The sequence below is a fragment of the Vidua chalybeata genome, chromosome Z (assembly GCF_026979565.1).
Source record: "Vidua chalybeata isolate OUT-0048 chromosome Z, bVidCha1 merged haplotype, whole genome shotgun sequence".
Taxonomy (NCBI): domain Eukaryota; kingdom Metazoa; phylum Chordata; class Aves; order Passeriformes; family Viduidae; genus Vidua; species Vidua chalybeata.
The window spans coordinates 52,699,316-52,726,593 of NC_071570.1; the positions used below are offsets into that span (position 1 = coordinate 52,699,316).

The 27,278-nt window shown below is 40.7% G+C and overlaps 1 protein-coding gene across 2 annotated transcripts; it reads right to left on the minus strand.

The window, feature by feature from the left end:
* Window positions 1-7,969: 7,969 nt before the first annotated feature.
* HSDL2 (hydroxysteroid dehydrogenase like 2) lies at window positions 7,970-27,213 on the minus strand. 2 transcript variants are annotated; one of them, XM_053932417.1, is made up of 11 exons: window positions 27,131-27,213; window positions 24,202-24,365; window positions 23,679-23,777; window positions 23,433-23,547; window positions 17,509-17,612; window positions 16,465-16,563; window positions 11,451-11,645; window positions 10,885-10,956; window positions 9,343-9,531; window positions 8,717-8,845; window positions 7,970-8,269 (listed from the first exon to the last, which is right to left on the minus strand). In XM_053932417.1, exons 1-11 carry the CDS (start codon window positions 27,145-27,147, stop codon window positions 8,157-8,159), a joined length of 1,296 nt encoding a protein of 431 aa, XP_053788392.1. In that variant the 5' UTR covers window positions 27,148-27,213; the 3' UTR covers window positions 7,970-8,156. The 2 variants fall into 2 exon arrangements, with proteins under 2 accessions (XP_053788392.1, XP_053788393.1); XM_053932418.1 differs by lacking the exon at window positions 11,451-11,645 and having other exon boundaries at window positions 27,131-27,179.
* Window positions 27,214-27,278: the final 65 nt, after the last annotated feature.

Genomic DNA, 27,278 nt, shown 5'->3' on the forward strand with positions numbered 1-27,278 from the left:
TGGTCTTGTTCAGCTTCATGAGGTTTGCATAAGCCCACCTCTCATACCTGTCAAGGTCCTTCTGGAAGGCATCCCCCTCCTCCAGCATGCTGGCTGCACCACACAGCTCGGAGTCATTGGCAAACTTGCTGAGAGTGCATTTGATCCCACTCTGTGGCACTAAAAAGGAGGTTCAAAGACCACTGGTCCCAATACCAATTCCTGAGAAATGCCATGCAATCTTTAAATAAGAAGTAGTTTTGTATGATTCTTTCCCTACAGGTTACATGGATTTAGTCTATTAAAAACAAGAGGGAAAGCCAAACACTTATCAGTATATCTTGCTTAAAAGTTTCTCTTGGCTTCAGCCAATACATACTGAATGAGTGTAACAATATTTTACCAAAAAGATTATGTCTTACATATTCACAACTGCTTTATCGAAGTCATACTCTTTAGCTCTTGAATGTATGACTTGTCTCCTGGCTTCAAATTAATAATAATTAAGTTTCCCACTAGTTTTTGGTGTTTTTTTTTTGTTTGTTTGTTTTTGTTTTTTTTAATAATGGAAGGCTTTCCTTTATGTACTGATTAATAAGAAAAAATGAAGAGACTTTGATGTTCTCTCCTTGGAATTGCTGCAATATTTTCAGCTTAAACCTCCTGACCTGATTCATAAGTGTTCAGGTCAAGAACGATTAAACTTTTCTCATAACTTAAAAACAGTTCTCTATTGCTTGGTCCTTCAGAGATTCTTTTCTTATCTTCAAGGTCAGGTAAAAACATCAAGGGTTTAGAAATATGCTCTATCTGTGAGACAGGTCAAGATGACCTTGTGTTCTCCCCCCTAAAAAAAACCATTCATGTATTTCTTCTTCATTTAGGCTCAGGCTGAGCAGAAAACAGTACAAAATACCTCCAGCAGCTTTAAAACTTATGAATGTTACTTAATTTTCAAGCTGTTTCAAATATCTTTCACTTCTTTCTTGGATGAGTTTTAATAATTAATATTTTTGCAGGATGCTATTGCTCCAGACTGATGTTCTCTGCCTTACAGTTTTTTTTTGTTTAGGATTTCATGCCTATTGGCAAAACCTCCTTTCTGCTTTACTTAAGAAATCAAGAAGTATCTCTGCTGCAGATTAATTCTCTGCCGCTGCAGAATTATGCTAGCTTATTATGCTAGCTGTTAATGGAACATTTCCTTGTTGCAGCAGTACACACACAGATGATCTTTGGGGTATCTTTTATGTGTCTTGGATTGGCATCCCTAAACTGTGCACTTTGTTTCTCTTCACTACCTTCTTCCCTGTTTTGGGTTTTTTTTTTTTGTTGTTGTTGTTGTTGTGGTTTTTTTTTTTGGTTTTTTTTGTTTTTTTTTTTTTGCTGTTGTTGTTTTGGTTTTTGGTGTGGTGGTGTTTTTTTGGTGTTTTATTTTTTTGTTTTTGTTTTGGTTTGGTTTTTTTTTTTTTTTTGTGGTTTTTTTTGGTTGGTTGGTTTGTTGATTGGTTGGTTGGTTGGTTTTGCTTTTTTGATACTTTATCCAAGTGGTAAAAATTGATCTTTTACCATCTGGTTGTAGGTAAAAATCCCCTAGGTCTGACATGGCATTTTTAAATGACTGCTTTTCAAGCATGAAGATATTATGTCCGTGCTGTCTACAGTACATACAGGCAATACGGTGATTATTTTCACTGATTGTTAGGTGAAGTCAGCGGAAACCCCTGCACAGCAGGGTTTACCGGCGAGCGTCTCGCTTCCCGAAATACTCCGGCGACCGCCTCGTCCTTACTATTCACAGGCACCCCCGTGTGGTCAAATTCCGCGTCGTTCTCTCTTGCTCCAGGTTTCCTAAAGTACATCAGCGAGAACAGAATCGTCTGGCTAGTCCTCGTGCCCTCCTTGGGGATCTCCGCAGAGTCACGGGATATGCTGAGTTGCAAAGGATCCACAAGAATCATCGAGTTCAGCTCTTAAATGAATGGGCCGAGCGAGCACACAATTTTAGCGTTATTAGCACCATGCTCTAACCGACCGAGCCAATGCTTCCAGCCCTCCCCCAGCTTCCACACATCTTCCAGAGCAGCAGCTCCCTCCTCAAAGCCAACTGCAAAGATCTTGGGGGGGAAAAAAAAAATTTAAACAGCAACCATCACTCACCACATGTGCTTCATTTTTTCAGGCTGGCAGTGAGACTCACAGGTTTTATAATAGTATATTAAGCACAGTATGACCTTATTAAATAGAAGATTATGAAAAAGTGGGTCTTGCCTGTAAGCACTAAAGTCATGCTTTAAACAGAAAATCTAGACAACTAGACCTTAAATAGACATTTATTTAAAAATTCCCTAAAGAAGACAGAAAATCCTCATCAAAGGTGAATTACTAATGCACAGTCTCATTTGGCAAGGTAACCTATTTAATGTAAAGGTAGTCTCATGCATTTTATTTGAGAACACAATGGTCTCATCATACTGCACCACACCATGCTGTGCCATGCCATGCCACACCACACCATATATTCTGCATGCATGCCATTAAGAGGAAAACTGCTTGAATGACAGTAAAAGCGCTAATAAGGTTGACCACAGTTTCCATTTTACAGCTCTTTAGCCTTCTATCAGTTTCTGAAGCTTTCATACATTGCTATTGAACTTCATGTCTCTCAATCATCAATTCCTTTCAACCAACCCAGATTTTAGACTACAGAATGTATAGAAAGATGTTTCAATTGCAGCAAGATCATAGATATACTTTTTTAAGGATTCAAAAATTGTTCAGAAATGATAATGAAATACCTTGCAGTGGAAAATGTGGCTCCTAACTAGGTAATGAATTCTGATAGAATTCTGTGTTTTAGCCGTCCTTATCCTAACTCAGGATATTTGCTATTCCACATTTTTGTTTGCACAGTATTAATCAGAGGACACGTGCAATTAAGGCAGCTGTTTCTGAGAAAAAAATAACTAAGTTTGACACTAATCATCCCAGTGTAACATAATATCTGAGTTAGCTACATGGTTAAGTGAGGCACCATGGGCACTGCTGTAGGTTAGAGGTCTTTGGGAGAAACATACCCAACTGAACATCAGAGGAAATTCTCAAGGGCAGCAGGTGGCAAGGAGATGTTTCTAGAAGGACAGAGAACATCCTACAGATGGAAATGTTTTACCCAAATAGTTTGATTTGTCCATTTGAGTAAATTCTTACATGACTAGCTGTAAAGATTTCACCGACCAGATAAATCAGAACCACAAATTGAAGAAGTAAGTTAAAATAATGTAGCAGTGTTAGTGTTGAAGGCATATACATTCATAGTATAGTTTCTGTTCTGCACAAAGATCCATGTATGCCCAGCTTTATATATCCAACTTCCATTATTTATTTCCTATTGTTATGGAACAAAATGTAACTGTCTTTATTGTTTTGGTTTTGCTATTTTGTTTAGATTTTGCTGTGTTTTATGGGTTTGTGGTTTTGGTTGGGTTTTTTTGTTTGTGGTTTGAGTTTTTGTTGTGTTATTTTGGTTTTGTTCTTGGTTTCGGTTTTTTTTTGTTTGTTTTTTTTTTTTTTTTTTTTGTTTTGTTTGTTTGGTTTTTTTTTTTGTTTTTTTGTGTTGTTTTTTTTTTTTTTTTTTAATTTTAACAAAGTTGCAGAATTCATATGGGTTACCTTGAAGAAAAAAGTCCTAATCTCCCTGGTTGCATTTCCCATTCTGGTTCATAGCAGAACCACACAGTTCTATACCAGTACAGCTGAGCTACAGTATCCTTGTGGATTGGAATACACAGGAAGAGACTAGGAATGTTTCAGGTAGCAATAGAGGGTTGTTGGTTTTTTTTGTTGTTGTTTTTTTTTTTTTTTTTCTGTTTGTAGTTTGCCTGTCACCTTAAACATGGAGGAGTAGGGATTTAAATAGAAAAATCATGGAGTACAGGTACAGACCTGGCATATGAGAACATCAACTCTATCTCTAAATGCCCGTCTTTTGTTTCATTTGTTCTGTATAGATCAGAAGATCCCAGGCCATGATCTCCTGGACGATCTTCACAACTCCACAGGTGACTTCCTCCCAAGCCCAAAAATACAATTTCCATCGTGGAAAGGTCCTTATAATGCTCTGAGTAACGCTGCAGAGGCACCTGATAGTTGTGCTTTGTGCCGCCTTCTCTAAGCCTCCTCATATTTTTGCATCTGCTCAAAGTGATGTGCCACTCAGGACTGCAAAACATGCATTCACCTGTGTGTGAAGTAGGTTACTCCCCTTTGCGAGAGCCATGTTGTGGATGTACATGCAGAGCACTGGTGGTCACAGACAGAGAGGAGTAGCTGATAATGGTACAAACCTGGACTAATTTGTCAAGTCTTCAATGTGATTAACCAAATCATGGATAACCAGATCAAACTTAATCTCATATCAGATAGCTTAAAAAAGACTTGAGCTGGCAGATTTTTACTTCTTCCTCTGTTCTGAATACTGATATAAGTTAAGGATAATCAAATACCCTGGACTGTTCCAGAAAAGCTTGGAGTATGATTACAGGCAAAAGAGGGGAAAAAGACAGTCTTAGAAGCATATGCAGTACTAATGCTGGTGCAAAATGTGAAACCAATATAAGACCACAAGCAAGGGAACAGAGATTAATTATTTGAGTAATGAGTAAAGCTAGATTTCAAATGTTCATTTTTATTAAATAAATGGAATTCTGACTAAATAGGACTGTAGTTTTGGGAGTTCCTGTAAGTTGGAACAGATGCATATGTTTGATATGGTAACTAGTGTCCTGCCTGTGCTTATATCACTGCTAAAAAGAAATCCTAAAAAGAAACACTAACATGAATCCTGGTAAATTAAATGTGCTAGTAGGTAAGTTACTGTAACTTATTCATGAAACTGCCTTGTTTTTTCCCATTTTGGTAACAGATATAAAACCTTACAATATGCAGTACAAGTCATTAATATTTTCATCCTTGTGAGCTGAAAATTTCATCTTGCTGTGTTAAACAGTCTGTGAGGGAATGGTAACAACTAATGCTGTCTATAGAAATACCTGCTACCCAGAAGATGCTCTGAAGGCAGATGCTTGGCTTTTTAAAACATCAGTAGAAGAAATGTATTGCCATTTGCAAATTCCAGTTCTAAAAAACCCTGCAATCTTCTGTAATTCAGTTCAAAGTCCTGATACTGAACAAACAAGTGTTGTGCCAGGCACTTGATATCTTAATTTCCTGCCACTGAATGATCTCTGCAACAATCATTGTAGAGGAGCTAACACGAGTCACTAAAAGCACATGTACTACCCCTGGAGTGGCTCTTGTAGTGCTAATGGAATTGAATAGACTTCCACTGTCTCCAGAGTACATGGAAGCCTATACCATACATTCACTGTGGCTGGTGTAATGTCTCTAAAATTAGTAGAAATGTTTCCAATTAAATGAGCTTATGTAAGTTTATACCATAAACAAAAAGGTCTCTCAGACAGAAAAGTAATTAAGAAACTTAAGTTTTTCTTCCTTCCTGAAAATAGCACACTCCAGAGACAGTTCGTTCAATGGCAAGATGAGAGGAAGATTCAGCCAAAACTTAGTATTCCCCAAAGACATATTCCTAACAGTGTGAGACAGGTAGTGAAGTTTTTCCCATGAGAGTTAATGGAACTGAGTCAAAGAAAGCATGTAAACACATACATTGCACCCTACTCAAAGGACAGGGCCAAAGGCACCTGCAAATGTGCTGGAACATTTCCCATGGAGGATACACATGATGGTGTTTTCAGAGCCGATTGCAAGCCCGAAAGAGCATCTCACTGCCGCCAGGACACTCAGGGCCCAGCTGACAGCGCTCACTAGGACCTTGGCTCGCCACCTTCTTCCGCATGGCTGCATTTCCTCCTGCCCTCCGCGGGGTGCAACCAGGTCAGCCCAGCTGGGGGCTGGCAGGGAGGCGCAGCCGGCGGAAGGAGGCACCGGCAGAGCGCACTGAGCGCAGGGGCAGCGGGGACAGCCAGGGAGGCGTTGCTGCAACGCGGCACGGCGGCGTTGTGCAAGCCAAAAGGCCCATGGACAAAATACCAACATTAAAGGAGTAGTTCCTGAAAAAGAAGGGCGCTCCACGTTCTCCTGCAAGTAGCTGCAGGGTCAGGAGCTAGCTCCGGCTGAATGCTGCACCATCGGAGGGAAGGGCATTTGGGAGAGCAGAGGCCCTTGCCCCTGCCCCCCAGGACCGTCGAGTTTCTGCAGTGTAGAGAGCAGAGCACAGGACTTCTTAAGAGCAGCCAGCAGTATGTATGCATTATCACTATCACTTGAGATGTTTGGTCTCCTCTAGAGGACTCTGGTTTCCAGTAGTGGGTCTTCTTTCCCTTCCATCCCATGTTCAGCCCTTGCTTCCATGTCTTGGTGCATGCCAGCACTTCTGCTATCCTTCAGCTGCCAGATCTGAGCAGACTGACAGTTACGTGTGGTCAGCAGTCCAGCAGTCAGGGACTGAGTGGTGACCAACTCAAGACATCACAATGGGGGTAGCAAGCAGACACTGCCTAGTGGAGCCTGAAGCTTTCGGACAGAGCCCCTGGGGCTGCTGGCACTGGGAGGTAATTAGGGCACACAGATCTCATGGAGCCTCAGGCTGAGCACAGCCACTGAGCGCAGTCCAGTGTGCAGACTGGACTGGGAGAGGTCACATTATAGCCTACTGGCACTGCCCCCTGGCTAGAGCCAACCTTTGCTGTGCCCAGCATGAGATAAGCCACATCCTCCCTCCTTCAGCACCCCCAGCCCCTTCTGCCTAGTGAGAAAGGAACCTATCTTATTGTTTTGCAAGACTCCAGAGACTGCAGTGCAGAGGTAAATTAGGTTTATAACAGAATTCAACTGCCTTACCTCATCAATATCTGCAAGTATATGAAGGGAGGGTGCCAAGAGCACGGATCCAGGCTCTTCTCAGTGATACCGAAGAATAGATCTAGAGGCAATGGGCAAAACTGATGAACAGGAATTTCCACTCAAATATGAGGAAGAACTTTTTTACTGTGAGATTGACTGCACACTTTGGAACAGGCTGTCCAAAGAGGTTGCGGAGACTCCCTCATGGGAGATATGCAAGAACCATCTGGACTCAATTCTGTGCAATGTGCTTTAGGACAACGCTGCTTGAGCAGGGAGGTTGGACCAGATGACTCATGTGGTCCCTTCCAAACTGACCCATTCTGTGATTCTGTGAACTGTGATGAAAGCAATACAGATGTGACCTTCTCAATGCAGGTCAAGCAATTTTAAACAAGCACAGACTCTAAAAAGTTGTAAATTTTTGGGTTTCTAAGTTAATTAAGAAATAAATCCTAAGTCTTACAACCTTCTCAGCTTGCTCAGAAGAGTGAATGATCCAGATTCTGGGCAGTTTTTTGGCCACCATGAATAAACATTTTAAGAGGTTGGTCCATCTGGCTTTGCAGATGCTGTCACATGAAGCAGCAGCCCATGACTGCACTTGGGCACTTACAAAGTGGAGGCATGTGTCATTTTACCAGTGAGCTTAAATCTTTACCAGCCAAATGGAAGGAAGGGGAAATGACTGGCTGCAGGGATGTGGGGGGGTAGGGGAAGAGAGAAAGCATATGAGCATGCATGCGTGTGAGTGTACCTTTATATAAGAAGAAAACTTGCTTATCACTCAGTATGGCTGTGCAGACTCAGTGCAATACATAGGTATGAGAATACGTGTAGGTAATAAAGTCAAGAAAGAAAAATTTGATATAATAATTTACCAGGTGTAATTAAAGTTCTGTTAAACTGACAACATTACTTCTACTTCTAAGCCAGCTTAGTAAATTTGACATAGCACTTCTAGCACTGATCTGCAGGGTGACCTTGGCTCTACCCACCTTTTCCATGGGATATGTGCACAATCAACTACATGGGAAAAAACTCACTTCAGATGTCCTACATTGATCCAGAGGAGCAGAAATAAAGAAAACACCTGGAACCTAAGTGCATTCTTGAGAAGGAATTAGTTTAATTATGGGCACCTTCTTAATGAGATTGAGTTATTTCTTCTATAAAAATCTCACATTTTATCAATATTTCTAATACAGCATCAGAAAAACAAGGACTAAAAATTTAAAACAGCACTGCAATTATATGTGAAAGGCCACTGTTGTGCTAGTCTGGGTTTCCCCTCACAGTTTAGAATTAAGCTGTGAAAGCATCTTCTCTAGCTTTATTGCTAGTGCCATGTTTCCTTTAATCCTTAATCTTCCAGTCATGAAGGCCAGAGTTGGCTTAAATTTACCTAAAAAGAAGAAACAGAACCATCAGAATATCAAAGGAAATGGAAAAACCCTTTGCACAGGAAAACATAATGCCACCACAGTGAAACCTTAGCATCTATACTGCTACCAAGTCCTCCTGGTACAAGCAGTGCACATTTAGGAAACGCTGCTCAGATATGCACAGAGCACAACATTGACTGGATTCTTTCTGAAGATACACTGACTGCTAAAATGTCACTACCTGGTTAATAAAAGCAGTGTAACATTTTGCACTCTTCCTGTTCACAGGATGCAGGAGTGCAGAAAAATCCAAGCAGGTCTTGCCAGCACTCTCCCTTAAACCACAAAAAGCTGAAAGCTTCTCCAATCCCAGATCACAAAGCAAGAAGCTGCTCTACTCTCCTGTCAGCAGAGGCTTTTCTGGGCCCCAGTACCTGCGTCCCTTGACAAAGGCCTTTGTCCCTCACCTGTGAACATCTTCACAAAGTCGGCACTCGACATGCTCATAACCACATCAGCTGTCAAAGGAGGCTTTCCGAAGCCAGCGCTCCCACCCTTGGTCTTCAGGTCAATATACCAAGTGCCTCCACCATCGCCTGGACAGAGAGTGAAGCGAGGTGAGAAGGCAGCAAGGATTGCTGTGCCCTCCCTCTCGGTTGCCCCCTCCAGATGGCCACAGCCGTGTGCGTTTGCAGCAGTTCCGTGGCAGCCGCACGCTGCCGGGTGCTCTGCAAGGAGTCACCTCTTGTCCCCCGTGACGCCCCAAGCACCACGGGCTGGGGCCACAGGCAGGAGAGCCCAGAGGCTGCGCTATCCCACAGAGCTGGTGGCAGCTGGCGATTCTGCCGTGGCCCCGAGAGCGCCCTGTCCCTCATGCCACACCAGCCCCGTGCGGGGCGGCAGCGCCGGGACAGAGGCTCCACGCCCGGCATGAGGGACAGCAGCTCCCGGGACCTGCTCAAGCGGGCCTGCAGCAGGAGCATCACACAGAACTGAAGAGGAGCTGGTCTGCTTTGCAACCAGTCCAAAGTGCTTCTGTCTGAAAGCACCCAGTGCCTTTTGCTAGGCAAGGCTGCACAAACGATGGGCTTACCAGATAGCTCAAACTGAAAGATGCCCTGAGTACTTCTCACGTACTCTTCAGTCACTGCCCCTTGAATAACTCGGAACATCTCTGCAACAGGACCCGATGGCATGGCTACAGCAGATTCTGTCTTAGCCTTGGCCGCATCTGCTCCTTCCTGCTGAGATCTGATTAATTTCTTCTCCTCTTGAGCAGTACCTATGAGAAAGATTACTTTTCTCTTTCAAATACAAACCACTTTAAAAATTCACATAGAAACATGAGCAGAGAACTCCATTTGAAAAGATTTAAGCTTCACAGTAGGGAAAATGATTATTTTACCATTTCAGTATTAACACTGATAAAGGATACTTTCTCCACCCAGGAATCTTAATAGGTGTAAATTGCTAAACATAATTCTGCAATAAATTTCGATTCCTGATAGATCAAAAGAAAGGCGAAAGTAAAGCCACAGCAAAATTCTCATTCTGACTGTTTACAGTTCATTACAGATGCTCACACAACAGTTTTCTAATGTAATCCATACACTACTCCTGAAAACATTAAAAAGAAATAATCAGTGTCTTTAATAGCCATTGCTTTCATCTCAAAATACTTCTGTCTTGTCTATCTTGTACAGAACATTAATATTTTCACAAATTCTTTTGCAATGGCTTCTAAGGTGGAAATCAACTTACTGCTTTGATCAGTGGCTTACTTCACCACAATGGACATGCACATTTAACAATAAAGGAAAACTTTTGCAATTTACAAAGCCAATCAAGTTGAACAACCCCTTAAAATGCTGTTGAAAGTCTCTTAGTTGTCTTTAGTCTCAAAAATACTTAGGTTCTGTTCTGTGGGTCCCTACAGAATAAACCGCACTGGGAGCCCAAGGAACTAACACCATCTGTCCCTGGCAGAATGGTCCTAGTGTGACTGCTCAAGCAGTATTTCCACCAGAAAGGAACACTTCCAAGTTTGCCTCCTCTGCCCTGGCCTTATCCCTGTTCTGACACTCCTATAAAACCAGTTCAGCATTCTTAGTTGCCCTTCAACTGGACATAAAACAATTCTGAAGAAGCAAAAGCAACACTTTTCTAAAAAAAAAAAAATCTACATTTCATCCAAGAGTTACTTTAAATGTACAAATTGTGCACGTTTCATATAAAAAGCCATGGAGGCTTTATGACATATTCTTTTGTATAAATGGGCAAGGCAAAGGAGATATTCCTGCAAAATACACTGCTTGCAGTTTAATTTCTTTTTCCAGCAATACTTAACTGTGATCTCCCTACTACCAGAATACAGATGATTAAAAAAGAATTCTTCAAAATAATGCACTGACTTTACACCATGAAAGTCCTGCAAGAGGTATGATTTTTTCCCCAGTTTTAACTACATAGTCACTTCCACAGATCTGACTCTTCAAATGAGAAAAGGGTTTTTGCTAAAAAAGATTGAGTGGAGTCCAAATTCATAGGGGAAAAAAGAAAAGCAGAGAGCATTCATTATTGTGAAATGAAATTAATTATAGAAATTATGGACTTGTACACACAGTGCTTTCCCTACCATATCCTTCTTGCTTCACAGCTGTAGTATCAATTTCAACATCTAAGAAGAAGTCAGGCATCAGAGGGTGACCTAAGAAGGAGGAAAAATGTAATAACAAATCCAAGTGAATCGGATTTGCACAGTAGGAATCCATTTAATCTGAAACTATAGTCAAGTAATACTGTATCTCAGTTTAAATTTGAAGGAAAAACGTAGCATGAAATAACGTATTTAAAATTTTGTTCATTTAAAATCTGACCTAGAAGGCTTCTAAGGTTGCAATGAAGAACATCAGAGAAGAAAAACATAAAAATCTATCTCATGAGCAGTTAAGTAGTAATATATACATCTACAGTGCAGGTAGGTTTTCTTTTCATTAAATAATTTCTTTATTTAATTTAATTATTAAACTCTTGGTGGATCCATATGGCCTTTCCACTACGGCATATTCTCAAAGCTGAGGCAAAGCAACATTTTTTATTAACTAATTTAAGAACCCTGGGAAACAAAACTGTATTAATATTCTCCATACATTCTTCCCTCCTTCTTTGAACTTACTTCTCACCTTTAAAGATCCCTTTTACCTGGTGCAATTGCATAAACATCAAAATCCTTAACTCCTTCTTCTCTCAGCAGAACTTCATCAATAATGAAGTTCCCAGTAAAAGTTTTTGGTTTTGTCAAAATGCAGTATGCAGCATCTGCCAGGATGTCTGTTTTCCTGCACTGTTTTTCTATTCCAGCTCCTCCCAGCATATCCATAGCAGCTGTATGTATGGCTAGAAAGTTTGGAGGGTAAGAAAAAAAAAGCTTTAACACTGGTGACATGGAATTGTCATTTCTTTCACAGGTAAATAAACTTTATTTTCCTTTCAGGCAAAAGGAAACTCTAGGAAGACAGAAGCTTTGAAATACTACTAGCCAACAAATAATTCTTTACAAGCAACAGTAAAAATCCATGAAACTATCACAGGAATCAAGAATGCCAGAACATTTTCTGACATTCACATCTCTGTATGTATTTATCAGCCCACCAGTTTTCTACCAGTTGTTCAGGACATGAAAAACTAACAGGACAACAGTTTTCCTCAAAGTGAATGTATGACCCATCTGTTATAAAGAGGAATTGGCTTTGGTGATTATCACACTGAAAGTCTTGATGCTTAATTTTAGTCTTTTGATAACTCCCATGAGCTACTAGCGTGTTTCTCCTAAGTTAATAAGAAACCAAGTAACAAAAACTCACATTACTTGTTCAGTATTTCACAGAAAGGCTGTGTTAGACCTAAGAATAAAATCCACATCTCCTCCTTCTGATTCTTTTATTAAGCAATTCTATTACTTCTGTGCATTCTATTAGTCTTCTTTATGTTTCTCTCATAGGAGCTACTACACTGTGGTATATTGCTGTCCAAGTCTGTGATTTGCTCTTCCAGGCTGAGGTATCCATTCAATTTTTTTTTCATCCTATTCCATGGAAAGTCTGGTTGCAGCTTTTGACATTTGCCATCTTACTGATGGCATATTTCCCTCATATGTTCTGCTTTATTAGTTTTTCCCATGTGCTGTTTAAAACTCAACACTCTGCCCCCAAGTTTTGAGGCAGATTCACAAATCCCTTCCTACATATCGGCCAGAACATCAGCGAAGCAGAAGGATAAACCTTGAAGGATAAATTTTTGTCTTCCTTTCAGTGCTTCCATTCCACACAAAGTAACAGCAATTTTGGTACAGAAATGATCCCAGCATTCCTTAAATAGCAGAAAACATAAGCACTGTGCAGGACATGTGTATGTGAGCTGGATCATTCCTTCACCTTTCAAAGTACATACTGGAAAAAAGGACCGCAGTCTTCAGCACTGTCCAAGTGTTTCCTAGGAGAGTCCAAAAGTGTGTAATGTCCCTATTGACTTCATTACATTAGTCTTCTGTGATGAGAATTAGCTTCTAGGTTTCATTAACTGTTAAGCAACCTCAGCTTTTTTTTTTTCAAATTAATTGAACTGCTACAAACAGACGCCTAAATAAAAAGTGACAAATAGATATACTGTACATACATGTAGGTCTATCTAGGTCTTCTTTTCATCTTTAAGGAAGTCAATATATTTGCCTTTTTTTGATCTTCTGAAGTGGTTTCTGCCCAGCAAGATTTATTTTTTTTTAATAGCTACCAACAGTGCAGAGAATATTTCTGTCAAATACTATGATGAAATTTATCAAATTCTGTTGACTTAAATATATTTATTCTGAGGATTCATTAAGCTGCTCACTTTCCCTAGCCCACAGGTCTGCCACTTCTCTGTTACTGTTAACTATTATTCTTCTGAGCACAGTCACCCTATCTGCATGATTGAAGCAAAAAAGTTTGAAACAGTACTGCCTCGTAGTCTGGCTGCACATTATTATAATCATTTCATATAAAGGGATGCAGGTTTGCCTCTGACGCACATCAATAGACTTCCTGTTCTGTCCCAGGACACCTGTATTATTCCTCTGCTCTCTTTGTGATGGGATTGCCCCTTGCCTTTTTGACAGATGTCCTTTTTCACTTTTAGATAAACAGAGAACTCTGGCATCTTAGTACCAACATACCTTAATGTGTTTAAAGAATCAGATTAATGAACCAATCCTGGCATCCATACTAACACTGAGGGTAAACACATTTGTAAAAGATGATAGTGGGCTTTTAAATTAGGAACTTTACAACTGTCATTCAGATACCCTGTAAGTCTATAACGCTGGCTCTCTGGATTACCATAATAAAGAAGTTAACTTCCTCACTTTTGAAAGATAAACCTTTCAAAAGCACATTTTTTTGTACTGGAGAATTCACACATTATGATCTTCTTTTATACTTGATGTCACATCAGTTTTCATGGAGGCATCACTGAATGAGCAGGCATGATTTCTGCAAATAAAAAGCTCTGCTTATATACCTTTGATTTTATAAAAAGCTTAATTACTTCTTAAAATTTCTTTGCAGCTTCTCACACAGATAAATCTTTCTTTTAAAAAGCATTTATTAGAATATATGCTGTTTTCATCTGTAAATTGAATCTTCCTGCACTTCCAAGCCTCATGTTCTGCAGGATCCTGCGGGGAACATGTAGCTGCACTCTGTAACCAGTAGCAGCTCCCAGTGTTCTCCTGTTACTTTAGCAAGTATGGGTATGTTACCAAGGACACAGTGGAAATGTAATGCTCAAGAGAAAGATACAACTGTATTTGGTTTGGGTTTCCCCCTTCCCCACATTAAGAATGTCAGATTTTATAGAAGTTTTATTAATGGCATCATAAACATTCTTTAATACCAGACCACATCTGAGACACAGGTGCTACTACTGATTCTTGGAGTGTTGCAGCATAAGCCAAAACTATAAAGAAATAATGTATTCAATTATGCAATGTAAGACTTAATGTAACTTCTGCTTATAAAGTTAGCTGCTTCTCTGAAAAAATTTCCATTGTGGAAAGGATGGAGAAATTCTCACAGGTTCATTTTTCCCTTGCCATGAAAAAAAAAAAAAAAAAAAGAGGTCAAATTATTCAGAAGGGCAGGGGAAAACAACCACATTTCAAAATAAATACCTAGTATAACCAGCTGGTCTCTGCAGAAAAAAAATTATTTTGCTTTTAACAGGACCCATAAAGCCACTGACTCATTTCCACAATAGTAGTGGATGTTTTTTCCAGCACATCCAGAATGAGAAAGCTGTGGAGGATCCACATAATGTGTCTATACAGCATATGAATATGTGCACTTACAAGATACAGGTAATCTTGTAACACCCTTTTCATGAAAAAAATAAGTTAAATTGATTGTTTGCAGTTTCATACCATTTCTCTCTATCTAAATGAGATACTCTGAATTACTTCCTTTACAATTCCTAACTTTCAGGCAATATATATTGTTAAATCAGTCAATGACCAAAACCAAACAATCGTAGGTAAAAGGTCACCTCTGTTAATGAGAAACCAAGTTACTCCTACCTACTAGACTCTGAGGGGATATAAAACCCATTTAAAACTGACATTTTAAAGACAAGACAGAGGGGATGGGTGGGATCTAGGGAGCTAAAGACCAAGAATTCATGGTTCTATTCCAGATGACACTGGGAAATCTCCATTGAAATTTTTTTGAGTTTTTCCTGGGGCACTCAAGAAGCAAGTATGTGGAAACAAGTGCACATTTATTTTAACTGCCTCAGAAATAAAATAATACAACACACACTTGAAACCTGAATGGGGAACTTTGACTCCATCACAAGGCAATCCATATTCTTAACTTATGAATGTAGTTGCCTTCAGTACATCACAGATGAAAACCTTATTGTCTTTGAAATACTACAGGTTTTGTGATGATATAAAGAACTATATAATTAGAATTTTAAAAGTTGACCCCTTACCAAAATATTTCTGTGGGTAGAACTCACAGAGTGAGCAGAACTATGAGGCATCCATTTCCTGGAAGCATTTAAGATGCAAGCATCCAGACCAATGAAAAAGGACCAAGTCTGTCAGGCACACCAACCCAACTGTTCAACTGATGATCACCTACTATATTCAAGCTGAGAAATTTGGCTGATTTTGTCTAAAATAATCAGGATTATTAGGTTCTGTTCTTTACAGAAAGTAGATCAGAGAGTTCCAGTTCCCACTAAAGGTTAAAAGGGCCCTGCAATTCCTAACGGGAAAACATTCAAAAGTGTCTGTGTACAAAGACTTCTTAAACTGGAGCGCTATCCTCAGAAGAGGATCTTGGTTCATATTTTTATCTCCTCTTCCTTCTTCCTTCCTTGCACTCATTAAGGAAATAAACACTGTTGTAATATTTTCTAACACAATGGCTGGGCTTACACCACTAAAGGGCAGAATTACCCTCTGTCTGGTATTGATTTTAACACCCAGTATAATTTCTGCCCATAAATATATTTGGGGAAAAGAGACTGGCCTCCTTGGCAAACAGCTGGCCAAACCTCAAACAGCAGTCCTTACCCTCACTGACCCACACAAAGCAAGCTGAAGCTTAATACAACATGGGAGCACTGAGCTATTTTTCTTTCAGAGAGCTCTTTAGTTTCTTGTCATTTGCAATCAGATGGTTCTGTGAACAATTCTTCACAGAACTGCACTTTGCCAAAACTTCTAAAAATTATTTCTGCATGTACAGAGGTATCTATCTTGTCAGTAAGCTCTGACAGTTTAACCAGCAAGGAATTCTAAATAGTACAACATACACAGATGTTCAATACCTGCTCATTAAAGCACACAGTTATTTTGTGATTCTGCCCAAATCAAAACACTGGGAGCATCAGAAAAAGAACAGGCAAGCCAAACACTACGCACACACTTCAACTGTGTGGTTTCAAACTAGATTAAGACTAGTTTAGATCAAAGTGACAACAGTCTAGTGTGAACTAGCAATAAAAAACAGAACCCATGCAGGATGAAGAAATAATACATATAACACAAAACTGCTCAGTCACTTGAATCTATGCCAGAAGGAGTCTGGCATAGTATATTCAGTGACAAATAAAACAAGCTTTAGCAGATAAAATACAGAAAGTCAGTATTTCAGTAATACTAAAAAAAAAATACCTGTTTTAGGCCATAAAGCATTGACAGCAACTTCTCCTCTAAATTCTTCTGCCATCCCCAAGACACACATGGACATCCCATATTTAGAAATAGTATAAGCTAAGACAAGAAGTGAAAAAACAAAGAAGTTTACACTCTATGGAAAATCTAACTTTAATTATGAGAGGAAGATAAAACAGCTAATTCGTTCACACAGAAAATTCAGGGATTTCAGAAAAAAACGTACTTTCCTAGAGTCAAAATCTCTCCCTTCCACCTGCCATTTCTATCAGATACAAACTACAGTCTGTCATCTTTTCACTGCAAACAAAATGGAAACTACACATGTTCTGCCGAAAAGAAAGCTGAAGCCTAGCTTCAGCTAGGTGATTTTTGTCATGCTTTTTATACACAACATGATGACAAGAGTGATCAATTTTTTTTAAGATGCCTAAGGCATAGAAGCTGCTAAGGACCAAACTAGAATCCTATAGGAAAAAAAGTGGAGAACAGGGGTTCTAAAGCCTTGTTACCGATCTACTTTAAGAATGGAAACTTTCTTGGGGAACGAACCAGATCTTGCTGGAGTTTAACATTACAAGTGTCCAAAATGTAAAGTTTTTGCTACAGTTTTAAAATGAGCAACACTACCTTCAAGATAACATGGAGGTCTTTTTCCACCTCAAAGTAATTTCCAAATTAAAAGACAACATTGAGCTTATCCAAAGAAAAAAAAAAAACCATGAAGCTGAATCAGTAAGAAAATTAATTCTGGGTTTCAGTCTCTATTTGGAGCAGAAAGGTGCAGACACACTCCCATAGAAAAGCACAGACTTACCCTGAAAACTAAAAGGATGGATGATACCTTGAAACCTGCCCTACATTCTTCCACAAAACAATTTCTTGTAGGTCAGGTGCAAAATGCTTTGAGGAACCATTAGTGCCAGTCTGTCTGTAGTGCTAAAGATACAAGATCTGGCATTCTGCACTGGCACTACTACATACTTCACCAGGTACTTATATGTTTCTCACAAAATAGCAACAAAGGCTCTGAAAGCTACTCACCACAATGATTTTTGAACCACGTGGGATTCAGATTCATAGGTGGGCTAAGGTTCAGGATATGGGGGTTCTTACTCTTCCTCAAATAGGGAAGGCATGCTTTAGACCTGAAAGACAGATTCAGACATATCAGTCACTTCTTATTTTAGGGAACACCTATAATTACAGTCAAAACAATACTAGTAGACCAGTATTTTCTCAGCAGCCCAAGACAAAGTCTCTTCTTGTATCAAGTATTTAACTGATGTAAAGAATAACAAAAAAAAAAAAAAAAAAAAAAAAGTATCTGTTGCAGATCACTTATCTCAGGCCTAGTATTCATTCCTGCATATTGGACCACGTTCTCCAACCAGTGCATCAGCTTTGACTAAAGCTAATTTCCCAGATACTCAGAAGCCATAAGCTCCTTGTAATAGCTCTAGTAGCAGCAGCAACAAAACACTCTAAGGCAACAATCTAAATTAACAGCAGTGCAGAGCATCATGTAGTCATAAAAATATTCTCTTCTGATCCCATACCTGTTTCTTCTTTAAAACCATGTTGAAGAAATAATACTGCACAGCAGAATGCTATTACAAATATTCCAAAGAAAACTGAAACCCTATTCTCTTCTACTGAATTCTCTTGAATTTACACATCTCTGCAAATTGGAACTTATACTTTACAGAAATTGTCTTTTGTCTTCACTTCTAGCACTAGGGTGCATTTTTATATTTTATCTCTGCTTGAGAATTTTTAATCAAGCTTCACAGGGTGAAAACATCACCACACTAGTGACGAATTATTCACATATTCCAACAGGACCCAGCATATTTTCAGCCAGAAAGGGAACAACTTCAACACCTTCAATAGCAAAATCACCATTGTAGTAAAGTAAATTATTTACCACCTCCTTATCTGTCCTGGGGTCTCAACTCTTTTCAGTGGCAGGTTCCCTAACAGATGCCTCAATTTCTTAATGCATAGGAACCAAGAAACTTAGCTGCCATTTTTGAAACTTGGTGTGATAAATCCCATGACTCAACTGCAACCATTGATGGCTACAGACTGTTCAGAAGGGACAGGGGAGGAAGGAGAGATGGAGGGGCTGCCCTCTACATCAAGAAGTACATTGAGTATGATGAACCATCTCTGAAAAACACCCCGTGAACTGGAGAAGAACAACAATGAAGAAGTAAAACCTGTGGGTAAGAAACAGAGACTGAGGCAACAAAGGTAATCTTGTGGTTGGTGTCACTACAGATGACACCTATAGTGGTGTAGTAGTAGACCAAGGGTAGCCTATTGATAAGACCTTGCTCCAGCTACAGGAAGGATCACACTTGCAGGCTCTCATCCTGCTGGGAAACTTCAGCCACCCTGTCTTTGGTTGGAAATGGGGGGTGTATTCTATTCCTATCTGATGGGGCAGTTATCTTCTTTTAATTGGGCAGTTTTCTTTATTTCTTCCACAACCTAGCTTCCCTCCAGGGAGATATCTTCTCTTAATGGGCTATTGAGTGTCACTGCATGACTGATAAAGTTAAATCATTCCATTGTGAGATGCTCCGCCCAGAGAGAGGAGCCAAGCACTCCTAACTGGATACAATCAGAGCTCTGGAAGACCACAGGCAGGCTTTTCCACTAGATTCCCAGCAGAGCAGCTGTCTTCTCCACTGGATTCCCAGAGGAAGACCAGGCCCATCTACACCACCACTGGATCTTCAGAGGAAGACTACACCCTTCTGCAGGATCACTGCTTCAACAGAACCACACCTGCCACTCCAGGAGGACTGCAGCCACCATTTCAATTAGACTGCTACCAACACCCTGACCCACAGGGTGTCAGGTCATATTCTGACTCCGTCAGTGTTGTTTTGTATTACTGCATTGTTTATTTTATTTTTATTTACTTCTCCAATAAAGAACTGTTATTCCGGCTCCCATATCTTTGCCTAAGAGCCCTCTTAACTTTAAAATTATAACAATTCAGAGGGAGGAGGTTTACATTTTCCATTTCCTTAGCCTTCCTTAGCAGACACCTGTCTTTTCAAAAGAAGACAGATTTTGTTTCAAATGAAGACCCCAGTGTCTGCTGGAAAAATAGCAAAGCAAACTCTAGGCAATCCAAGAGATTCCTGGAATGCATGGAGCATAACTCCTTAACCCAGGTAATAACCCTGCCAGAAGAGATGACATTTCCGACCTGATGGTCACAACCTAAGTGAGCTAACTAAGAAGGCAAAGGGTATGTTAGTTAGAAGGGGTTTTTATGGCTTAGAGCAAAGGATAAACCCACCTCAAACAAGAAGATGTTTTTACGAAGCAGAAAGATAGCACAGGCAAACAAGACTGCCGATGTTGCAGGTAGAAAAAGGGTCTCAGAATTCTCCATTGCAAGAAAACTGAAAAACAACTTCTAGCTTAAACTGTAACATATTAACTTTTAGTGGTTGGAGAATAGTAATATGAATATGGTAATTATAGTAGTTATAATTACCATATTCATATTGTCGTAGGCTATAGGCAGAAGTTAAGGTATAGATTGGTTCCTCTGTATTAAGATGCTCAGAAAAGAAAAGTATATAATGCATTGTAACCAAAATTAAATGGTCTTTAGGCTTGTCTGCAGCTGGAGCTGGCACAGGCTCTGTTGCCCATGACCCTGGACTGCTGTAATGTATTGCATGTAATAAATTGCATGTTCAGGAGATGCCTGGAGTTCTGCATCCCTCATTCAGGCTCTTACTGAAAGCCAAAGCGAAGCTGGAGCTGAATTTTACAAGGGATGCAAAGAATAACAAAAAGGGCTTCTACAGATTTGTCAGTCGGAAAAGGAAGGCAAAGAAATTGTATACACGTACACCCTGGGATAAGCAAGGCTGGAACACTGGTAGCAACTGATGACAAGAAGGATGAGGTACTCAACAACTCTTTTTGCCTCAGTCTTCAATGGCAACTTCTTTTCCCATACCTCTTAAGTAGATGGGGTGGGGGGGGGAACAGCAGGATGGGGACTGGGGGAGCAAAGTGCTCCCACTTTAAGTGAAGATGAGGATTCTGACCATCCAAGGAGCCTGAACATACACAAGTCCGTGGGGCCTGAAGATACGCATCTCACAATCCTGAGGGAATAGGTTGCCAAGCCACTCCCCATATTTGAAAAATTGTGGAATCAGGTGAAGACCCAAGTGTCTGGAAATGTACCAATTTTAAAAAGGGTGAACAGGAGAACCCCGGGAACTACCAACCTATCAGCCTCAGCTCTGTGCCTGGGAAGATCATGGAACAGATCCTCCTAGAATCAGGAAGTGATCCTAGGACAGGGAGGTGATTTGGGACAGTCAGAGGGTCTTCACCAGGGGCAAGTCCTCCCTGATCAACCAAAAGGCTTTTTATGATGGAAGGACTACACCAGAGGTCAAGAGCACTACACGTGTAATTTAATCTGTATAGCTTTAGAGAAGGTTCCTCATAACATCCTTCTATATAACTCAGGGAGAGAAGATCTGATGGGCAGACTGTTCAGTGGATATGAAATTGGTTGGACGGCAGAATCCAGAGGGTAATGGTCAATGGCTCAGAGTCTTGATGGACATCAGTGATAAGAGGTGTCTCTCACAGGTTGGTATTGGGACGAGTGTTAGTCCATCTCTCCATCAATGACACAGATGAAGGGATCAAGTGCACCCTCAACAAATTTGCAGATCATCCCAAACTGAGTGGTGCTCTAGACACCACTGAAGGTCAGGATGCCACCCAGAAGAACATGGACAAGTTTGAGAAGTGAGCCCATGGAAATCTCATGAGATTTAACAAGACCAGGAACAAGGTGGTGCACCTGGGTCAGGACACTCCCAGTATCAGGCTGGGGAATGAACAGATCAAGAGCAGCCCTGCTTGAAGACTGGGAGGTGCTGGTGGGTGGGAAGCTGGACATGACCCAGCCATGGACACTCCCAGACCAGAAAGCCAAACGTGTTCTGGGCTGCATCCAAAGCAGCGTGGCCAGAAGGGGAGGGGATACTGTTCCTGTGATCCGCTCTGGTGAGACCCCACCTGGAACCCTGCATCCAGTTTTGGGGTCCCAGCACAGGGACTTTTGAGATAACTCCAGAGGAGGCCACCAAATTGATTAGAGGGATGGAACAGCTCTCCTGCAAGAACAGGCTCAGAGTAATTCTGCCTAGAGAAGAGCAAGCTCTGGAGTCACCTTACTGCAGCCTTCCAGTTCCTAAAGGGGCTACAAGAAGGTGGGAGAGGGACTTTCTACAAGGGCATGAAGTGAGAGAACAAGGGGGGATGGATTTAAATTGAAAGAGGGTGGGTTGAGATTAGGTGTTAGGAAGAAATTCTTTACTCTGAGATTATTAAGGCATTGGAACGGGTTGCCTAAGAAATTGCAGATTCCCCACCCATTGAGGTGTTCACGGCCAGGCTGGATGGGCTCTGAGCAACCTGATCTATGGGAGATATCTCTGCTCATGATGGCTTGAAAGTAGACAATGTTTTAAGGTCTCTTTCAGCCCTTGGAAGAAAACAATGTTTTAAGCTTTCTTCCAACCCAATCCATTCCACAATTTAACAATTCCATGATCCTGTGTCAACAGTTATACTCTGTAAGCTGGGGAATCTTTCTTAGCACCACTTCTATGCAGGCAAAAAATCCACACCTTTTTTTTTTTTAAGCTATTGATATTTTCTGAACATTAAACTGAAAGTAGGTCTCTACAAATTACAATCAGAATCAACATACAAAGCAAGGAGAAAAAAGGGCAAAAATGCTTCACTATGGTTTTCTCAACTGAGATTTACAAAAACAATTACAAAGACCATTCCCTTGAGAAGCATTGATTTTTCTTACGCTTTCCCCCTTCCAGCACACAGAACCTGATTTTTAATCTTTTCAAGGCAGAATAGGGCCAAAAATACACTTTAAGAATTCCCCATTAATTTGGAATAGCTAGATGTAATGTCAAGAAAATCATTGTTGCTATTGGGTAGGGAGGAGAAGATGGAAACTTGCCACAGCAATACAGTTGAATCCATTCAGCAATTTATGAAGAGCTGGCAACCAGACTGATCAGCACAAAGGAGAATGACAATCAATCTATTCTAGATTGCAGGATTGGACTAGATAACCTTTAAAGGTGTCCTCTAACCCAAACTATTCTATAATTCTGTGGTAATACTTTGGTACAAAACTTTCTGATCACACCAAGCAACATCTGAATTTAGAGAATCTCCATCATCTTAACGGGCTTTTTTATAAACCCTGTGAAAATCAAAGTCTGCATTTTAATACAGTGCTTTAAATGACATCCTGTAAATGTAATGATGATTCAATCTGCTAAATCTACCTCCAAACATGTGCAAATAAGGAACCCAGGATTTGTGAAATCAAATTTTGGTATGTTCACTTAAATAAATAATAGAATTGATAAGCTGAAAGTAGATGGAGAACACTTTGGATCATTAAGTTACATCTTTAACATTTCTCTTTGGATCATTAAGTTACATCTTTAACATTTCTCTTTTATGAGATGAGAAAGAAGCTAATGAGAAGAAAACTGACAAGTAAGATATTGATTTGATGTATGCAAAAATTTAGTCATTTTGCTTGAAATGAAAGAGCATCAGCATTTAACAAAGCCAAGCTGGAATTTCATTTGAAACAAATAACCTTTTTCTTCCTATATGTATGGAGGGGCTTGTGAACATTTAATGACTTCAGTAATAAGGTTTCTTTTTACTCCAACTAGCAAATAATTCTTGGAAATATTAATTCAAATCAGTTGACCAATAACTGAGCAATTTCCTGTGAGCACATGCAGAATATCTGCACTCAAATTCTAGGGCAGCAAGACAACTGCAGAATTTCTCAGAAAAACTGAAATAACATCATACATTCTGTTACAATTGCTTTGCTTCCTTCTCTCAGCACTTACGTAAGATAGGTTCCTCGTACATTGACATCCATCATAAGATTGACCTTCTTCGTTGCTGTTTCCAAAGTGCCCGTCAAAGATATGGCGCTTGCATTATTCACCAAAATATCAATCCCTGGTTTTAAAGTAAGCCATTTCACATTAGCATTTAAAGAAAAAACCCATGAGTAAGGCAGGCAGTTCTTTTTTCTCTTTGTTTGAACAACCTGCTTGTTAATGCTTGCCTTCCCCTACGCCTTAACTTACCTCCAAAAGTCTTCACAGCTTTTTCCACAGCATTAATGATTTGCTGTTCTTCTCTCACATTAACAATGCATGGCAAAGCCTTTCCTCCAGCTGCTTCAACTGCACAATTCAAAAATTAAACATTTAAAAATTTGATCTCAGTTGGGACAACTAACACAAACCTTCTCAGAACCTCTCAGACAATGACATGCTTCAAGACAGCTCTGAAAATCACACTCTCAAATTGTGTTAAAATGACCTTTTAACATGTCATATGAGGAACAGGGAAGCCAAAACAGTATCTTAACAATGCAAATGTTTATTTCATACATCTCAAATAGCATAGCATTTTTACATTTATATACACACATCCATCTTCATTACAATAACATTACAGCAGTCCTGGGAGGCAAGAGAAGCACTAAGCATATTTTAGTAAAGGTGAACTTGAACTAAGAGTCTATGTATTTTTCCATTTTACCAGCTACGGTAATTAAAGCAAGGGTATACACCCAGCCAAGCACCTTCATTTGTTACAACTTACTTTCTTCTGCAGCAGTGTAGATAGTCCCTGGAAGAGTAGGATGGGGCTCAGCTGTCTTGGCAGCTATCACAATGTTGGCACCATCCTTGGCAGCTTTCAAAGCAATGGCCTTGCCAATGCCCCGGCTCGCGCCTGTGATGAAGAGAGTGCATCCTGCCAGTTTCCTAAAGGTGAAGGGGGAAGTGGACAGTAAAGAAGAGAAGAATAAAGCAGAAGCCATTCATCATTTGACTTTTATCAGACTCTAAGGGCAAATATAATTAGCACAGTCTCCCAACCAGAAAAACGTCTTCATCCTTTTACTAAGAAAACAGCCCGGAGAACACAAAAGGGATGGCTACAGCTACAGAAAAGTACCACACCCCAAGTTTGCAAATACTATAAGGAAGGTTACCCAGTTACGTTTCTCCCTTTTTGTAAAAAGATCCAACACACTGTTTTACAACAGAGCTGCTAGGTTCTGCAGCAATGGAAAAGGAGTAATTTGTAAAAACAAAATGCCAGTTTCCAAGAAGACAGCACACCTATGCAGATCTCTGTAATCTATTAATCACGGTGCTCTAAAAACCAAAAACTGATGTCTCAATGTGATATGAAGTACCAAGTCTGGAACCACAATACCATAGGCAAATGCCAAAAGCTTTATTTTCAGAAATGGCAATTTTTCTCTTAAATCTTCTATACTCAACAGCTTCCCAGTAACTGTGTGTAGTCCAATGGGTCCTCCAAATACACAGGTCCAATCAACTTAGAGAAACTGACAAGTTTTAAAGCCTAAGAAGGATGTCTGGCTAACACAGTATCACTGAGTTTCGGAAAAGAGAAATATCAACTCCACAAACATACTCAGTGATCAAGCCTTTTAGACAAGAGACACAGACACATTCCATATGAAGGAGTGTGTGTTTCAGTGCTCCACATAAAGCTCATGTTGCTTTACGTAGCACTGTAGCAAAATCCAGTAGGTTCAGGTTTTTAACTTCAGTTAAGGAATGTGCAACAGTGTGCAACAGCAACTTCACTTTTTGCTCGCATCACAAATGTAACATCACAAATGTTATAAAAGCTTACACTCTGAGCTGCCATTATTTTTCCTTTCAGACTGGGCCAAACTTAGTATTGTTTCTCCCCCTCTGGTTTAAGATGTGTTTTTCCCCCTCTAATCTGAGCACATCCATCTCTTAAATACTTTCTAGGAGGATGTTTGCTTTCAAAATGCAGAAAACTGGAATGGGGCAGAAAGGGGGAGATGCCTCTTCTCCTGAAGAGGCAAGGCTAGGCATCTACAGGATCTCAGAAAGTCAATCATGTCCAGAAGGTGCCATTTCAAACTGCTTTTATCTGCAAAATCTTAGAAGAGTCTTAGAAAGGCACAGGAAGAATAATATCTAAACTGAAGAGCGAACCACAAAAACCTACTGCCCTGAATTCAGTCACACACACAGTGAGGAAAGTTCAACAGTGGAATACATAGTCAAAGTGTAAAACTCAGTGAAGTAAGGCCAGAATCTAGTTTCTATCTTCAACCAACCAGTATGAGGTCAGCACAATTCACCTTAGTCATGGAAGAGGTAAACAGGGTCCAGCAGGAGGCAGCTCTGGAGGAGAAAAGAGCAGAGAAAAGCTGACAGGGCTTTAAGCACTGCCTGGGGCTGGAGTGATCTACTCAGGAAGTCAAGAAGGTGTATCAGGAGACTAGCACGGCTATGCAGGGAACTTGTGACTTAGCTCCCAAGAAAAGTGTCATACAGGAAATGGGTGCAAAGACAGGCCACAAAAAAGGAATTAGAAACATTACCAGGGGACATTGGGGTGGTGTCAGGAAAACCAAAGTTCGCCTGCAGCAGAAGGTTGTCAAGGGCATCAAAAGCTCAGAGATTTCTGCTACACTGGTAGGAAAAGCAGGCCCTTTGTTTAAGGGAGTGGGTGAATGCAAGTCTTTCCACACTGTCATAGTATTTTTGCTTCATATTTAAGACATGATGCTATGATCTGGATGTGTGTGCAACCTGACAGGTAAAAAACTGTTTGGTTGGTCAGGATCAGAGGGTGGTGGTTAGTTAGTCATATTCGCAAGAATAAGGATTTATTTCTTAATTCACTTAGCAGCTCAATAGTTTAAAGTTCATAAAACATATCTGCCTGGCTAAAATTTCTTATGACCTGTATTGTGAAGGTCACATCTGCATCACTTCCATTAGAGTTGAATTCTGCTAGTAAGACAGAAAACATCACATTCCGATCTTGAAAAACATTAAGATTCGTTCCTTTCTTACCACAGATGACTGCCAATAAAGACCTTCAGGTCACATCAGGCTTACACAGATGTTAGTAATTTAATAATCCTGTTTATAACACACAGGAACAAATAATAACGCATCTTCCCAGCTGTTATCTGAAAAGCCAAAAGGCAGAAAACGCCTTCTGTAAATTAAGATCCTATACAGGAAGAAAATTTGGCTGCCAGGTAAGACAGTAGTACAAGACTATAATACTATACAACAGTAACAAAAATAGCAATAACAACAACAATAGTAGTAGTAATAAGTAATTATACTTTAATAAAAATGTTCCATATGAAATTACTCATACACTGATAAACTCCTCCAGTAACTGTTTCCCTTGCAAAAGGCACCGTTCAAGTCCCCTGTACGACCCGAACTGCTCATCCCAGGGCTCCGGTGCTGTCCGGGGCCCCTCGGCCAGCTTGGCCCCTCGGCCAGCTTGGCCCCGCAGGCCGGCGCGGACACGCGTGTCCTCCGCGACAACTGCTCGCCCTCGGCCGGCTGCGAGTCCCGCACGCCCCGCAGGGCGACAGCGCTCAGGAGCGTCCAACGAACCCCTCGCCGGCCGCCGGCCACAGCCCGCCCGCCCCGAAAGCCCCTGGAGGGCGGCGCAGCCCCGTCCCGGCGCGATGGGGACACCTTACCCGGTGTTGGGCAGCATGGCGGCGCTGGGCGGCTGGGCCGGGGGCAGGGCCGGGGCCGGGGGCGGGGCCGGGGGCAGGGCCGGGGCCAGGGCCGGGCCCGCTCCGCTGCGCAGCCGCCGCAGCCGCTCGGGGCGGGGTCGGGCCGGGG

Coding starts and splice junctions, on each gene's coding strand:
- HSDL2 (XM_053932417.1), bottom strand. Junction 10,957..11,450: donor TGTTTATGCAATTGCACCAG/GTAAAAGGGATC, acceptor CCTCCTTCTTAG/GTCACCCTCTGATGCCTGAC. Junction 8,270..8,716: donor CTTTGTGAAGATGTTCACAG/GTGAGGGACAAA, acceptor TCTTCTTTTTAG/GTAAATTTAAGCCAACTCTG.